Raw genomic sequence first — 17,288 nt, forward strand, 5'->3', positions numbered from 1 at the left:
AAATAACAAATACCAATCATACGGAGGGCTGCAAAAGAGGCAGAAAACTTGGTGCGGTAATGCCAAAGGGAACAGCCACTCTGAAGATCCATCTGGCAATTAAGCCCACAATTTCTGGATGACCCAGCAATCCCTCTCTCGGATATCTGATCTAGAGAAGTGAAAACGGATGTCTACACAAACCCTGTCTGTGAATGCCTACAGCAACTCTATTCATGATCACCGAAAACTTGGGAGACAATCCAAATGATTTTCGACAGGTGATTGGATAAACAAATTACTGAGCATCCGTGCCATGGAATACTACCCAGCAATAAAAAGCAACAAACCAGTGATAGAAAACGGCCCCTTCCGTGAACATCATGGGCATTACGCTAAGTGAAAGAAGCCAGTCTCAAAGGTTCGCTGTATCGCTCCACGTAGAAAGACGATGCAAGGGGATGGAGACTAGATCATTGGCAGCAGGGCTAGGGGTGGGAGGAGTCAGTGACTAGAAAGCAAGATCATAAGGCAGGTCTTCTATATCCTGATTTTTGTGGTGGTTGCACAAATCTGTGCAAGAATTAAGATTCATAAAACTTTCTCCCGAAAAAAGTCAAATTTTCTATATGACAGTTTTTTTCAAGATCTGTTCATTATTATTTATTTAAGAGAGAGGGAGAGAGTGGGGGGGTGGTGCAGAGGGAGAGAATCTTCAAGCAGACTCCCTGCTGAGCCCAGAGCCCAATGTGGGATTTGATCATGACCCCAAGATCAGAACCTGAGCCAAAACCAGGAGTCGGGTGCTTAACCAATGGGGCCACCCAGGTGCCCCTCTGTAAGACAATTTTTTAAATGAAATTTAAAGTCACAAAAAATTTAAAATAAAAAGAATTTCAATAAAGAGTTTAACCTTGCCATGACCAACTGAGCAAACTCACATCCATTTATGACTAGATGGGTGGCTTTCGCTCTCTCCGGTGACTCTGTGTTAAAATACTTTATGGACCCATGACCCAGATCACGTTATCTAAGCCTTCTTAATATTCATTGGATCTCTGTGCATTTACCACATTCTTCCCACAGTTCTGTGTCTCAAGGGAACCAGCACCAAAGAGAAAATCATCCTCTGGCTTATTTAATAACAAAAATGCTGGTAACATCAACATCCATTTTTGAATGCTTGCCATGTGTCAAGGTCTTTGCAGAGCTCCACACAGGCAGACTTTCATGGTATCTTCACAGCCAGCTAGAGCCCAGAGTTAAACAACCCATTAATGCAGAGCAATACTGTGGCCCAGGGTAGACACCCTGCTAAGAAACGCAAAGCCAGGATGGAACAACCCAAGCTTTCCTGCCGCAGGCTCTGAACAGGGCCCCATCCATGGCTATCTTCTCAACAGCTTTGCTGGTCTGTCTTCATTGCATGGTGCATGGACTCGTGCCCTTGTTTCCCCAGGGGGGTCCTCGGGCAGGGCTGAGGAGGGCTGCACTCAGCTTCTTGGGAAGCATCCTTGTGTGTCAGAGACAGGTGTTCTGAGTATGGAACCCTGAAAACTTCGTTTGGGGCCTCATCCCAGGGTCAGGGGATAAGGAAACTCTGGAAATGCTGGAAAGTTCCAGAGAGGTCACTCTGTGTTCCTATGGGTAGCCATCACCTTAAACAGCCCGTGGAGGAGAACGAACTAATGGTAATCCTTCTTTCCATGTCCTATGTCCTTTCCCTTTCCTCCTCCCTGGTGAGTTAGTACCAATGTGTGTCATGACAAGGCTTCCCTGTTCTCGTCCACGTTTGTTCACCTTCACAAGAAACTCGAAAAATCACCTCATCCTTTGAATGCACAGGGTACTGACATCAAAATCTTTCCTTATCTGCGTCATCCATCCTTTGAGCTTCTGCCTGGAAAAAACTGCACCTCTGTAGAGGCCTAGCCACTGGGTCACCTGGCTCCCCAGAGGCAGCCCTCCGGGGACCTCCTGACCTTCAGAGTGAGCCTGGCTGAAAGAAGACGGAAGGTCCGTTCTAAGCCATGGCAGAACTGCCAGACAGATGGCCCTGGCCCTGTGCTGTGGTGTCCAGAACCTTCTATGAGCGGGGCGGGGGTGGGGGGCGGTTTCGCAGAGCTCAGGGCTGGGGCAACGTCCACTCCTAACACAGGCTGCTGTTCTCCCAGCCACGCACCTCAGCACACACACACATCAGGGCTGCTCCTGGCCAATTCAACAACACGGGCTGGGCAAAGAAATCACCTGATGAACCAAGAATAGGAAAGAGTGGGGAGAGTGGGGAAGCCCTGAAAGAAAATTTTGATTTGTCGGGGGCTATTTCCCAGCTCAGGCTTCCTGATGACTCAGCTGTTCCCGCCTGGGGAAGGTTCTCCTCAGCCAGCAATTCCCCCATGGGAAGCCAAGCCAGTGATTTCCCACTAGCTATCAGCCAGAACAAAAATTACCCATAAAAGGACACATTTAAATGCACCCCCCCCCCATAGAGACTATTGTTTACGGGGCTATTGAGGGAGTGAAAATAGGAAAGCAAAGGTCGGTGGGCACCAGCAGTGGGAGTTACAAGAAATTCTGTCATTTCTTATTTCCTCCCCTTCTATCATGAGAAGTTAAGACAAAGCCCCTCTACCATTCTGAAGCAGCAGCTTTGTTGCTTATTTTGTCAAAATATCCCTCCGAAGCCCCCTCAGCGCCCCCTCCCCCTTCCTCGGCGGGCTCTAACCAGCGGGCTGATTTGCACAGGGGCTGCCTCTCCCCAGCACCCCCTTCCAGGCTCACTCTCATTCTCTTGCTCTAATTAGCAACTGCTTTTTTTTATTTTTGTATGCACGTTCAAAGACAGAGAGCGAGGGGAGTGAAAGGGAGAAAGCAAAGGTCTGTGTGAAAGGAGAGAGCAGATGGCTTCTCCCTCGCCCCCTCTGTGTCCCTGGGCCCCCGTGTTGGCAAACAGCGCACAATGTCTGTCTACAGAGCTCTTTGTGGCCTAGAAGGAGGGGCTGGGACACAGTTATGGGCAGGGAAGGAGCCTGTGGGGAGAGGCCTGAAAAGGCCCTGCCCCTGGGGGAAGCCGGGGTAGGGAGGGGATGGGGGCCCTCAACCCACTGGATGTCCAGGGGCAGCCTCCTCTGCCTACTTCTCCTGGGTCCTTAGGAAGTGGGTGTATGGCCTGTGTACTAATGGGCTACCTTCTCTGGGGAGCCAAGCCATTGAACCCAGGGCTGTGGAAAGTCCTGGAGGGAAGGGCAATCTACTACTGCTCACTTTGGTGCTGTCAGGCCCAAATACTTGAGTTTCCATTAAAGGAAATTCTTAGGTGAGTGGGCAGAGGTGCCCACAAAGGAGGGGGGGCATCATCAACCCCAAAGACTGAATCAGTCACTCTGACTGGGAAAGTTAAATTCAACAATCAACAGCTCTGGTTGTTGCTTTTAACTGGTAGCTGGACTGAAAGATTTAAAAGACATTAAGGAAAAAAAGGAACCTTGAAAGAATTCTCCAAAGGGGAAAATAATCAAGAATGGGGCTGAAAAAGCTGAACAAAAGCAGAATATGCTCCAGAAAAGCAAAGAAATTAGCACAGAGAAGCAGGGCATTCTATAAAGACACCTTAAAAAAAAAAAAAAAAAGAAGTTACAATTCTTTTTAATAAATGATCTCATTATCAACATGTGTGATTATATATTAATAATTCTGATGATAAAAATCACTCTTGTAATATCTGCAATCGATTTCAATGATAAACATTGATTTTCTATATTTTGCCAAATGAAAGAACTCGTTTTTATTGCAATTTGCACCTAAACAGTTTCCTAGGGAAAAAATAAAAACAGTGAATGGAAAAAACCATCCATTCATTCAACTCCTACCAATGAAATGTGTTTCTCTTTTCTTCCTTTTTGAATCAAGTCCAGAGAGAAGACAGACAAGAGAATAGAATAAATGGAGGAAAAGAAAGCAGGGAGACCAGCTTGGCCCAAGATGCAAAGGGGAGGACAAACAGAACCAGCAGGGAAAGAAAAGCCCCACGTCCCAAGGACCTCCGTGTTCGGATCAATGCAGGCATGTGTGGGGCAGACCCAAAAACCAAACAGAAACCCTCAAACCGCCTAATTCCCAGAACAGACAAATTTTTGCCAAGTTCATGATTTGGCAGGGCTGTTGCATATTCCCTACAATTTCAGTGAGAAGCTCTATCCATCTTGTGCAAAGAGCAGATTGTCACTTTTCACTTGAAACACACACGTTGCACTGACCTTATGTCCTCTGTCAAACTGAGGCGTTATCACGAGCTTCTAGTGAAAGGGTTTCACGACGTATGGGCTTGAGGCCATTCTGTTGATTTTGTTCTGGGCGTGTGTGTGCACACCGTGTCACTATATTGGACAACAGACAGACAAGGCCTCTGCCATCACTGGTTACTTCCTCCATCTGGCTCTACCATCATCACCTCCACAAACACAGGCCTCGTCAGCGACTCCCGCCTGGTCCCTGCCTGGTTTCCTCAGAGCTTGTGTTACTCAGTGCTCCTGGATGTTCCCTTACACATCCTCCTTCAAAGGTTCTCTCCCTCCTCAGCGCTCACCCTGCTCTCAAATTTTGTTTTCGATGCATTTTGTTTGGTCCTCATTGAACAGATGGCACAGAGTGGCCGTTTGGGACGCAGGGACACTGCAGGCATGGCCCTGCCCATGAGGAGTGTGGGGAGAAGGAGACTGAGGCTGGCTAGAAGATGGAGGTGGATGGGTTCCCGCTCCCAGCACAGTCCCTCCATGGACCTCCTGGATCATCCCTAGTCAACGGGAAATGCACATCTAACTGAGGACTTTTCCTCGGGTCCCTTAGTGAAGGATTGTATCTCAGCCCAGATGGGATACTGAAGCCCCAAACCCCACCACAAATCACAGATATGCCCCTAAGGAATCTCGCTTTTCTCCAGCTTGGAGGGCGGGTGGTGTGGGGGGGAGAGTACAGAACGGTAGTTACCAGCCGGCCCCAGAGTCCTTACACTGTGCGACCTTGACAGAGTTACTTAGCTTCTTTGTGCCTCGGTATCTTCCACTGAAAAATGAGGCTGATAACCATATGTACTCATAGGGCTATTGTAAGGATTTAAGAGATAATGCACGAAAGATGGAGGCAGAGCTTCTGGTGCATAGTCTTTGCAAAAGAAAGCCAAGCTGTGTTAGTGGCTCAGTGCAAGCTGGAAGCCAATCCAGAAAGGTTGGCTCTGAACCCACCTTACAGCCCTCACCATGGTCTGACGATGAACCGAGGCACTGGCCTGAAGAGTGTGTGAACTGTTTCCTCAGCCCAAGTTCCTGGGGCAAGTCAGCATTCTTTTCAAACATCAGCCATTTGCATATCATCTTTACTGGTTTTGGCCATATCTACGAGCTAGGTTTTTTAATGTCTTTTTTACTATTTTTCTTTAAGTTGACTTATTTTTTTTAACCTGAATATATTTAACAGAAAACTCATGAGGAAGGAAGCGGGTAGAGAAAAGGAAGGGGTGGGGAGGGGAGAGAGCACAGAGGAGGAGAGGGGAGCAAGGAAAGGACAGAGAGGGAGTGAAACAAGGAAGGGAGGAAGGAAGTCTGGCCTCAGAGAGAAAGAAAACCCGCAGAGCTGGAAGACAAAAGCCACAGAGAGAAGGAGGCAGTGAGCAGCCTCCCAGGGCTCAGGCCAAGCCTGCTGGCAGAAGCAGGGCTGTGGAAGGGCTGAGCTGGGGCCTGGAGTGCAGCAGGTGCCTGCTCAGGGGCTGGGCTGAGGCTGCTGGGAAGGTCTGCTGAGGGTGGGTTGGTGCAGGAGAAATGAAGAGAAGGCTGAGGCAGGTGAGGGCTATGCGCTGGTGATTTACAAAGGGGCGGTTTAGAAGGATCCATCAGGGAGTGCTGAAGCCTGAGGCCCCAGAAGTAAGCCGAAAGAACTGGAGAAAAGGATGTGGGGTAGGGGGTCTGGGTCAAAGGGTGAGAGGTGGGGCGCCTGGGTGACTCAGTCATTAAGCATCTGCCTTCCACTAGGGTTGTGGTCCCAGGGTCCTGGGATAGAGCCCCACATCGTGCTCCCTGCTCGGCAGGAAGCCTGCTTCTCCCTCTCCCACACCCCCTGCTTGTGTTCCCTCTCTCACTATCTCTCTCTGTCAAATAAATAAAATCTAAAAGAGAGAGAGAGAGGTGTAAAAGATGTGTGGGGCACAGCAGGGCTGCACAGGGCAAGCAGTGAGCCCAGAATTGGCTCAGGCAGGAGAGGAAGGATGGGAGAAGTGAGGTGTATTTCCCATCAACTCTGGCTGGCTGGCTTTCCTGGGACTGGACTGGGGGAAGGGGCTGGCCCTTGAGCACCAGCATCTGCACCTGCCCTGTCCCATCTGCAGACTGGTCACCTGCCACCGACTGAGACATGCCATTATGAATGAGCGTCATGCACCAAGATGGCGTGATGCTATGGGTGGACAAAGCTGATAAAAGCAGGATGCCCTGCGGGAGCGAATGGAACAGTGGAAAGTGAAAGGTAGACCATGTCACGCATGGAGGGAGCAAACCCCAAACGTCTGCAATGAGCAAACTCACCTGATTTAATGATGTGTCAAACAGGCACACTTGTCAAGTCCTGAGCAACTCCTGAACGGGGCAACACGTGGGACTCTGCCACGGTCAATGCCCCTCATAGCAAGACAAATGTAAACTGAAACCACAGTGGGAGACCGGTTTTCATCTATCAGATTGGAGAAGATAAAAACGATGGACATTTCATTCTCTTGGCCAAAGTGTGGGGAACAGGAGCTCTCTTACACCATTGGAGGGAGAAAAATTAGTAGAAAACACCTTTTTTGGGAGGACTGTTTGAGGATAGCTATCAAGATTAAAAATTTTTATACTCTGATTCAGCAAATTTTCTAAGAATTTCCTGCGATCCTTAGTTCTTAGAAAAGTGCCTGGCACATAGAAAGTCCTCAATAAATATTCATTGAATAAATTAATTAGTAAATTTGACTCACAGATAAGCTTGCACACAAGTACAAAGATAAATGCAAGGGTATTTGTTGAAACATTGTTTAGAAATAAATAACAACAACAAAAAACACCAGGAAGCAACCTAAATGTGTGTATGTGAAGGACCAAAAAGGCACACCAGTTCAATAAAATACTACATTTTTTAAAAATGAGGCAAATGTCTTTATGATACAGCCAAGCTACTGTTAACCTTCATTGTTAAATAAGAAAGGGGTGGGGGTGAGCTAGATGGAAAGGTCGTGTACTATGGCCCTGGGCAAGTGGGGAAAAGATAGATCTATATTCGGGGGTGCAAATGCATACCCATCCTCCACAAGAGAATATCAGAAACTGGAACAGCAAAGGACCCTATTGAGGACCAGAGTGGGAGGGAAAACTGTCTTTTCATATGTACTACCTTTTCAAGACATTTTTTTTCTTTTTTGAGAGACAGAGAGACAGAGAGAAAGCATAAGCAGGGAGGAGCAGACGGAGAGGAAAATCTTAAGCAAACTCCCCACTGAGTGGGGAGTCCCACAGAGGGCTCGATCCCAGGACCCCCAAATTATGACCTGAGCCGAAATCGAGAGTCAGACACTTAAACAACTGGGCCACCCAGGTGCCCCCCAAAACATTTTAAAATAACAGCAAAGGTTAACCTGGGGAAGAGAGATTTGCACAGAAGTTCCACCCCAGGAACGGGATCAGTTAGCCCCTGATTCAGTGCTAGGATGAAGGGATCTGATGAACCAGGCTGCCTCAGGAAGTCCAAGTGTCCCATCACTGGAGGTGCTGAGAAGCAGGCTGGGGACCACTGTGGAGAAGCAAAGTGTTATCTGGTGGGTTGAACTTACTGTCCTCAGAGTTCTTACCTAGCTGGGAGGGGCTACCCTCCACTGGGTCCCACCAGGGCCACAGAGCCCCTTGTGGCTCCCTTGTCCTCTGGATATTGCAAGCACTTTCTGAGAACTAAGAATGTAGCAAATTCTTAGAAGCAAAACCACTCCATTTGAGTATAGAAGCATAAAGGGCATCAGGAGCGGCCCAGTAAGTGCCTAAAGAAACAATGAGCCTAGGCACCACTCAAGCCACATGAACTCATGAGTGGAATCCAACTTGACTACGGAATGGAAGGCCAAAACTGCCCAGGCCTGCAAGGATGTGAGCAGAGCAGGTCCCCAAGGGTCATATCCAAAGACCAAGTAAGTACAGCCCGCACCGCAGAGGCCAAGGACAGGCCAAAACCAAAGGACCTATTTCCTTGTCCAGCTCTTTCCTTGAACTGGGCCCTACCCTCAAGGAAAACTTATTAGGGCTAGGCTTGGCCCTCCCTGGCCCTGAATTTCTGTCCTATGACTCCAAGAAGCCACCTGAGACTCCCCATTGTGCCCCCTTATCCTCACCAACCTCTCCAGGGCCTGATGCACACACACACACACACACACACACACACACACACACACACACCATGAGTCCCACACATCTACAGCTGCACATACTCATTCTGTAGCAGGCTGAGAAGGCACACAAGAAGGCGGGATGCTCCCTGTCATAAGGGAGAGCTCCTGGGGACTACAGCCAACCTAGACATAGTTCTCCATACAAAGCCACATCTCCCCAGGATTTGGTGCCTTGCCCTCATTAGTTGGCCCTGGAAACAAAAGGCTCAGCTGCCCCATCAGGTAACTGATACTCACACTCTTAGTTCAGCCAGCAAGGAGAGGGCAAACAGGACCTCTGCATGTAGAGACCCCTCCCCTAGGAAAAGGCCAACAGTGGCCCCCTCTCACTGCTCCTGTTGAAGTGCTCTTGGCAAATTAAGGCTTGCTTCTGGTGGTTTCCTGTGTCTAGGAGGCCTCCCTTCTCTGTTGGCAACTTCCCTGGGCTGACTCTTCTCAGTCTTCCTTCCCCAGTTAATTCAGGGAGAAACGAGACCCAGGAGCATTAGGACACTGTCAACACAGCTTGCCAGTGGCCAAAGGCGGTGGAAAAAGAACTCCGATCATCAGAGTTCCCTGGGGCCCAGAACTGGAAGACCCCACACCAAGCAGGCTCAAATTGAGTATGATTTTCATCTTCATGCTGCAAAATCAAATGTAGTGATTTCTCATCCAGGCAAGGGACTTTGTGCCAATGTCTGTGCTCAGGTAGGGACTTCCCAGCTCCAGAGAGAGATGGTGACAGGAAGTGAAGGGTTAAGTCTGACCACTACCCTGCCTAAGCTGGGATTCAGCCCTAGGGGGGCATGCTGGTACTTGACACCCATAGAGAGCCACAACCAGGCCTCCAGCCTCCCACCCCACCACTGGCCCTCTGCCCTTTTCTGTCAGCATAAAGCCTTAGCCCTCATCCTTCCCCAGGAGCTTGGGGTTGCCCCCCACCCTGAGAACTCGTGCACCTTCTGGATGGCCTCCCAAGCAGATCAACATATCAAAGCATCTGGAGGGACAGTCCTGCACCCAGAGAGTGATGGTCAATGTGGAGGTCTGTGCTATATACAGTGTGGAAATGTAAGCCACAGAACATGGCGCCAGGGAGCCCAACTCAAGAAAAAACAAGGGACAACACAGATGCAAGGGAGGGAATCCATGAGAGAACAGCTGAGAAGTCTGACAGTCCTGAAGATACATATTGTGTGTTGAAGGATGATTAATTTCAACAAAATCCAGTCTCAGATGCAGGAGTCAATGGTGGTCTCCCCAGACCAGGGGTTCTGATCCCTGCTCCGACGTTAACCAGCCGGGGCTCTCCAGACTGGTACCCACAAATGCTCTCTTTATGGATGATATGGTGGTCAGAAGCGATGGTCTCTCAGCATCGCACACACCCACCCAGCCCGGGGAGTTTCAGACTCTCTAGGTCTTCATGGGTCAGTGAAGTTGCCGTGCGTGGCCCCAACTGGACCGCTAGCCCAGTGGCATTTCCACTGCTTACAGCCTTTGAATAATGACCGCATGGTGTGTCTGTCGGCATCTCTGATGGCACACATTTATGAAGTCATGGACTCCCACCCAGGGCAGCTCTCAGGCACCGAGCACTGCTAAATTAATCCCAGTCACTCCAGCACTGACCTGGGAGAATCACAGTTGTTTGGTCAACACTAGTGGAATTGGGGTGCTTCTAGCCCTGTTTTTCAAAGGCAGAGGGGCAGCACAGAACACAATGGGACTTGGAACCGAACGCTCCCCTTCTCTCCCCCACTTGCCAGGCCCTACCATCCCCAGGGTCCGGGACGAGTGCTCACACCCCATACGCTGGAGTCCATGAGCCAGTGGGGCCTTCTTCCAGCTCTGTTTGCTGTTGCTCATGCCGGTGTCACAGCCCATTAAACCCAGCCAATTACACTGTATTCCTCTCTGGAGTGCGCTGGGCAGGGCCACCATAGGGAGCAGAGGAAGCCCAAGAGACTTCTAAATGAAGTAGCCTGTTGGGAAATCCTATTATGAAGCTCATCTTACAATGCTGTGGTGTTAATAACCCTGGCCTCCCCAAGCCCTGAGCAGAGTTGGTCTCCCTGGGGCTTGGGAGGAAGCTGTCTAGTGCAAGCTTCCCCTCACTCCCAGCCAACAGCTGATGGGCGGGAGCCAGCGGACAGGGTTCCCCAGTACCCTGGATGCAGCTGTCAGCTCTGTGCACGCATGCATGTGCACAAACCTTCCCCGCAGGACCCCAACTTCTCTTTCAGCACCAGGATGAGGACGTTGTGGCAACCCAAAGCTGGGACCAGCAACCCCAAGGGAGATGGAATTGGCCCCAGCAACTTTTTTCCAAGGGGAGCTAAATTAGACATATTTTTCCTCCACCTTCAAATCCTGCAGATTTTTCATCTCAACTCCCCCAGGCTTATAAATTGGCTCATCTCCGCCGCTCAAGTTGACAAAGGCGCCGAAACTGTTGAAAGGTTCAAAATGTCCCTTGGGTTTCCAGGCATGAAGGAATTTACATGTAGGTGGAAAATTACCGAGGAAAAAAAGTCCCTATTTGGAGAGAGAAGAGTGCAGAAGCAGCAAGGAAAGAGAGAAGGCCTCTGGGGCGATGGCAGCAAAGAGACTGGACTGCAGAGCACCTGGGAGGGCTGCATGAAACAGCCCTGGAGAGGGTTCAGACCCTGCCTCAGGGCTTTGACACACACGGGGCGGGGAGGGGGGTGGCTAGTGAGAGAGACAGTGATGCAGCAAGAACTACTCTGGTCTTCTCTAGAAGTTGTCAAGGCCCTGCCAACATCCGGAGTTGGAATGGTTTCAGCCGACATGAGGGCCCCCAGGAGAAGCCATGTGGATTCCTGGTTCTGGAACATGAATCCTCAGCCCCAAGCCTGACTGGCAGGCCCTGAGCAGAGCATAGGAGTCCTTCAGGTTTGACCGTGCCCTTGAGGACAGCAGTGGCACCCCGATGTGTGTTCTCAGGATGGTCCCAAGTGACCCAGATGGTGTCAGCCAGCTGCAAGGAGGGCCGTTTCTTTCAGTAACCCCAGACAGTCCTCCCTCAGCTTTCTGCCCCTCTTTCCTCTGCAGGTTTCCTAGCAGCTCAGCATGTCACGGCTCTATACAGTCTTCCCAGCCCCTACTCGAGGGGCAGGTATGCTCTGAGCCTGTCCTCCCTGCTGGCCCGCTGGCCTTGTGCTCAGTCCACCCCTCCTCTAGCCCACTCCTTCAGTCCCTTTTCCCAGATACCTTCTACATCCCTTTAGGGGTACCCTTTCTGCAAATCCCACAAGCCCCAGAGGGCTTCAGGGACCTCCCCCAACCCCCCTTCTCCTATACTCCAGCAACATGGATGGTTCTGGTCTACAGCTTATATCTGGGGTTCTTGGCCTGGGCTCCACTTGGCCTACACAGTACATCTCAGAAGGGGTCACCTGGGGATGTCATTTTATAAAACCTTTCCTGTGGGTTCCCACACTCACCCTCGGATCAAGATTCACTGCTTCAGATGACCATCGTCTTCTAGTCTTCTTAGACCTTCAGCTCACAAAGACCACCTGCTACCCCCCCTGCCTCAAGGCAGACTGCATGAGCCACACCTTTCAAATGTGTGTTAACTGACCCACTGACTTGTTGAGGGACAGTGGCTCACATATGTGCAGATCCCTGGCCACTGCTGGACAGTCATGGAGCTGGGCCTGCACAGGTGCGGGCAGGTAATGACTGAATGTTCACATGACCTGCTGACCTGTGTCCCTGGGTGGGGATTCTACACACCGCCTTCCTTCTAGAATCTTATTGCCTTAGAGGCCAGAGTCAGACGGTGTGTTTTCAGGCTTAAGGGCAATGACATGGCATCACGTGGCTTCCAGAGCATTCTCACATCCATTATCTACTTGATTTACACACCCTGAGAAGCAGGCGGAGAAGATGAGGCTATCATGGGGAAAAACTTACCTAAAAACCACCAGAAGCTCACAGCAGAGTCAGGCCTAAAACCAGCTCCTGTCTCTTGGGTAGACTTCTTCTGCTTAGATGCACCCTCTTCCCCTTTCAAGTCCCTGAACCCCCCTCGAGTGACAGCACCAACAACGAAGGCCTGGGACCCATGGGTCCGTGTGTGCCCTCAACAGTGGTGAGCCCGGGCTGGCCTATTCCTCCTGGAGCAGGAATAAGGGAGGATGACAGGGAAAGTCATGGATAGAAAGATCACTGTCATTCCCTGAGTCCTGGAAGGGGCTGGAAAGGCAGGCTAATGAGGAAGCTCCTTTTGGAAGCTCCAGGGAATATACCTGGGAGGGAAAGCCAGGCCCTCAAGGAGCACTCAAAATCAAGAAACAAAATCAAGCCCCATGGGTACATTGCTCCAGTTAGGATCTGTCTGCCAGGGGCTGTCCTAGCACCTGAGACCCATCCCTGGGCCCCTAGATGGGATCCTATAGCCCTGAAGCTTCCAATGGACAGCTAAGAGGCCTGCCCATGCCAGGTTCTCCCTAGCATCAGTCAGTCTCCACCCAGCCGTCCTCCCCGACACCGACTTCAGATGTTGCAACATTTCAGGGTCCACAGAGAGAGCTTGCCAAGCACCAGCTCTCAGGGTCCCCAGCCCCAGGAATTGACCGACTGCAGGGACCCACACAGAAAACCGACATAGCCATCAACCTGAGTAGGGAAGGTATGGGGCAGGTAAAGACAAAGCCATGATTGCTCATTAATCCACTAGACTATGAGCATAAGGCTTGAAGCTGGGGCAGATGGACCATTTTCCTAGTAATTAACAATTTCATAGATGGGGTCACAGTCACTGGAGGGGTAAGCAGGTTACTACGATTCTGCCTGATCGGTTCAACCTGTGTAAGCAGAAAGGATGAGTTTGGCAGAGACCTCGGGTCACGGAACCCTCTAGAAAGTGCATCTGCCACTTGCCACACATCCTAATGTGTAAGCTCCACCCCGCACCCCCCAACAGCTGCCTCTGCCTGTCCGCGCTCTCACCACTACTCTCTTCAGAACAGAAGCAGCTCTAGGCCAGGACCACTCTTCACTGGCAGGGCTGCCTCATTGGTCACCAGGTGTTTCTGCACAACCGAGTGTCTGGTCCCCATGACTCTGACAGGAGAGGTTTCAGCAGATGCAAAGGGAAAGTCAGAATCAAGTTCCTGCCCATGTTGAAAATCTGTCTTGCCAAAAAATAACATAAAGTGTATTTTACAGATCTGACACAGGCAAAGGCCCAGATTCAAATATCCAGAAAAGAAAATGTATCAGGTCAATATAAATGTGTGAAGCCCAGAACCATCCAGGACTGCTGACAGAGACTCACCCACAGTTCTCTGGCATCCCCCATTCTCCGCACTGCTGGCCTCATGAAAACTGGCTACACTGGGCAGGTCACCCCACAATGCCTCTAAAGGGCTACATGGTGTCCATCTGACAGCACAGCATGGAGCTGCCGAAATGAGCGGGGTACCCTCACTTGGAGACACACTTCAGGCACCAGTCACAAATCCTTCCACCTGCACTGCCCATCCCCCTCCAAAGGGTGCAGAGTCCTCCCAAGATCACCATCAATGGCCAAGGTCTCTTCACCTCCCTGGGGCAGCCTGCTAAGGCCTGGGAAGGGAGCTCTGGCTCAGCCACCAGAGCCGGATGGCCAGCAGAGGCAATGGCTAAGATCTGGAGGAAGCATCTTGAAGTTCTTGAGACAGAAAAACAAAGGTGCTTCTCTGCCCTTCTAGGACACTAAGCTCAGCCAGGCAGCTGGGCTGCAAGACCCATGATGCCACTGGGCTTGCAACTCTCCACTCTTAGAAATGCCCCCAAAACATGGCTCCCTGTGTCCCTAAAATAGCAAAGTGACTGTGCATGGCCTCCGCATTTCCTCCAGTCTCCAGTGCATTTGCAATAAGCAACCCGTGAAATCAAGTCAGGTTCATAACAACTCTAGATGAGGCACGTCCACCAACAGTCAGAAGGGGGTTGGAGCTGGGCGAGGAGAATGGAAAGAAACCACTTGGGTTTACACATTTGTCTCCACAGGCCCTCCCACAGCAAACCACAGGAGGTGACTGACATGCCACACGGATGGCAGAACCCCCCCGCAAGAGAAAAGTTCCAATTAGCCCAAAGAAATGAGAACCTGTTCCTGGAGTTGCAATTAAATCAGAACCAATCAATGCTTGCTCTGGTTCCTGTCATTCTGCTCGAGAAATAATGAGAGAAAGGAGAGGGCCCTAGCCAGCAAGTGCAACATGGCAGCCCTCTGAAGCTGGAGAAATCACCAGAACCCTTGCAAGTGTGCCTGGCAGCTGCTGCACCTGTACCTTTAAGAACCCAGCCCAGTGCCTGGGTCCCCACTCAGGCCCTGACAAATGTCCAAGAGGGCACATCCCCCCCACCCCCAACCAAGAGGACAAAGAGGAGCACGGTGGGGCTGGGCAAGTCTGGTGTTAAAACTGTCTGTCTTGATTCATCACTTGATCTGGCATTCTCTCTCCTCTGTTTCCACACCATCCATCAGGGTACCATAACCAAGAAATCCAATAAAGACACAAAGGCCTAACACTCTGCTCTCAGCAGGCCTCAGAAAGGCCGCACGAGTGCCCCAGCCCAGGCAATTAGCTGAGTGCAAAGGACTGCAGGGCTGATGGGCCTTAGTGAGCCTGTGCCTGGTCCCTGGCTGCAGGCATTTGGGGAGCAGAGAAGTGGGAAAGGAGACAGGCAAGGACAGCCTTGTGCTCAGGCCAGAAGGGGGGTGACATCAGGGAGGACAGCTGATAGGACGCTCATGATGGCGCTAATACAGCTTCAACTCCTGTTTGTCCCCCAAAGGTCAGGAGCAGCCTAAATGATGCACTACACTCTCTCTGACAAATAAATAAATAAAATCTAAAACAAACAAACAAACAAAAAAAAAAACAAAACTAAATGATGCACTAGGGTCAAGGCTGTCATTTCTGAGGTCTATGTGAATCTGAAACTTTGACAGCTATAGGCAAAATTTCATAAAAGATAGCAGTCTTCTCTTCCCCAACTCTGGATACCCTCTACCCATGTTCAGCTTCTATGAACTTACTAAAGCAGTGAGCCGAGGGCTCTCTAGACCCTCCTATTGACTCTCAGAGAGGAATCTCCAGCCAGTTCAGCTCATTTATTACCATGTACTGGACATGATTTCTCCTGGAGCGAGGGGAGCCCATGTGAGCACACAGCTCCCCAACACGCCACAAGCATCATTCAAGTAAAGGTAATACAATAGCTAGTACCACCTTCCCCCATTTCCGGAAATGGATTTCCTGCCAGGACACATGAAAGTGAGTCCCCATCCCTGCCCCAGGACTTGGCATTGAGCCGCTGGAGCAAGACCACTAAGCACAGGACTTTGAGTTCATGAGCTGCATGGGTCCAGGACCAAGTTGTGTAAAATAGAGAAGCTGACCCGAAATGACCTAAAATAGTTTCCAAATTCAGTCACTTCTTAACTACACTTGAGTGAACTGTCCATGACAACCCCAATCCTCCATGCCTTAGAGCACAGGCTTAATGCTATGCAGGGGCGTGTGCGTCTAGGGGAGGGAGGGTGGGAGGAAGGGGAATAGAGCACACGTATGCATGTGAGAGAGAATATGAATGTTCATGTCCCCAAACTAAATATAACTGAGTGGTTATTAAGTTCTTATCTACTGTTTGGAACCCTCTCTATCTCCTCCCTCACTGTGAACACTTGACATTCTGGTTGGACACAACTGAAACATCGTCATGCCTCACACTGGGGACACAGGTTCCCCAGAGCTTTATAATAAGCCATTAGGCTCTTCTGTTCCTTTGTGACCCAGAGCTGGAGGAGGGGAAAATTCGAAGATTGGTCCCTGCCCCAGGTGGACAGGAAGCAGAAGCCTTACAAGGCCCTTGGACTTACCCTTGCAGGCCACACTGTTCTCAGCCTCGTAGCCAGGCTTGCAGGTGCAGCGCCCAATGGGCACCATCCACTCTCCGTCCCCGTTGCAGTAGAGTTTGATGGGCACGTCTACTTCCTCTGCGTTGGGGATGCATGTCCCCCGAGCAATCACCAGAGACGTACTCTCTGCCCCCGTCATGGTCTCTGGAAACACGGCAAAATTCTGCACAATGCTGGGACACTTCTTGAAGAAGACACGAACAGAAAGGAGAGACATACAGGCTCCATAATCCTGGAACGCGAGGTAAAAACCATTCCGAGTCAGAGGCCCAAAGCTCCTGACTTCCGTGTTGACCTTCATCAACCTTCCCCCAAAGTCCACCTGGGAGAAGCTCTCATCTGCAGCGATAGTGTCTACTTTGAGGTAGGGGGCCTCAGACCAGAAGGCCGACTTCTTGGTGGCAATGACCGAGTCAGTCTCGTAGTAGTACAAGTTGAAAGTCTCCTTACAGGAGCCGGGGACATTGGGGAGGCTGCTGCAGTCTCTCACAGTGAAGCGCATCTCCGTGTAGATGCGGTGGGCCCCCCGCCGGTTGATGAAGGTGGTGAGGAGCCAGTTGTTCTGGTTGGGCTCGAAGACATTACACACTTGGTAGGTGCGGATGGTGTTCAGGTTTTCATCGTAGCCACTGACTTCCTCCCACTGAACCGGGCGGGGCATGGGTGCACACATGCAAAAACACAAAAGAGAGAGTAAGAAGTAAGAAGACCAAGAGAGGCAAAGCAGAGAAGCCTGGGGCTAGAGGGGGCCTTACGAGCTCACCAGCCAGCTGCTTGACCTAAGACAGGAACACTACTAACCCTAAATTGCTTTTAAACACTTCCTCATGAGCTGACTTCAAAGATTTCTCTGCTGGCCACCCGGAAATAACAACAGACTTCCCTCTAGAAAGCCTGCCTTTATCCAACCCACAGCGCCCCTACTGGGAC

General features: G+C 50.5%; 1 protein-coding gene across 1 annotated transcript in view; it reads right to left on the bottom strand.

Moving 5' to 3' along the window:
- EPHB1 (EPH receptor B1) overlaps positions 1–17,019 on the bottom strand; it is a gene marked incomplete at its 5' end in the record, with an annotated part of 261,845 nt that extends 244,826 nt beyond the window's left edge. Inside the window, one exon of the mRNA XM_080807523.1 lies at positions 16,320–17,019. Coding sequence (XP_080663649.1) covers positions 16,320–17,019 — 700 coding nt within the window. The remainder of the gene's footprint in view (positions 1–16,319) is intronic.
- Positions 17,020–17,288: the final 269 nt, after the last annotated feature.

The sequence above is a fragment of the Martes martes genome, assembly GCF_963455335.1.
Source record: "Martes martes genome assembly, chromosome: 1".
Lineage (NCBI taxonomy): Eukaryota > Metazoa > Chordata > Mammalia > Carnivora > Mustelidae > Martes > Martes martes.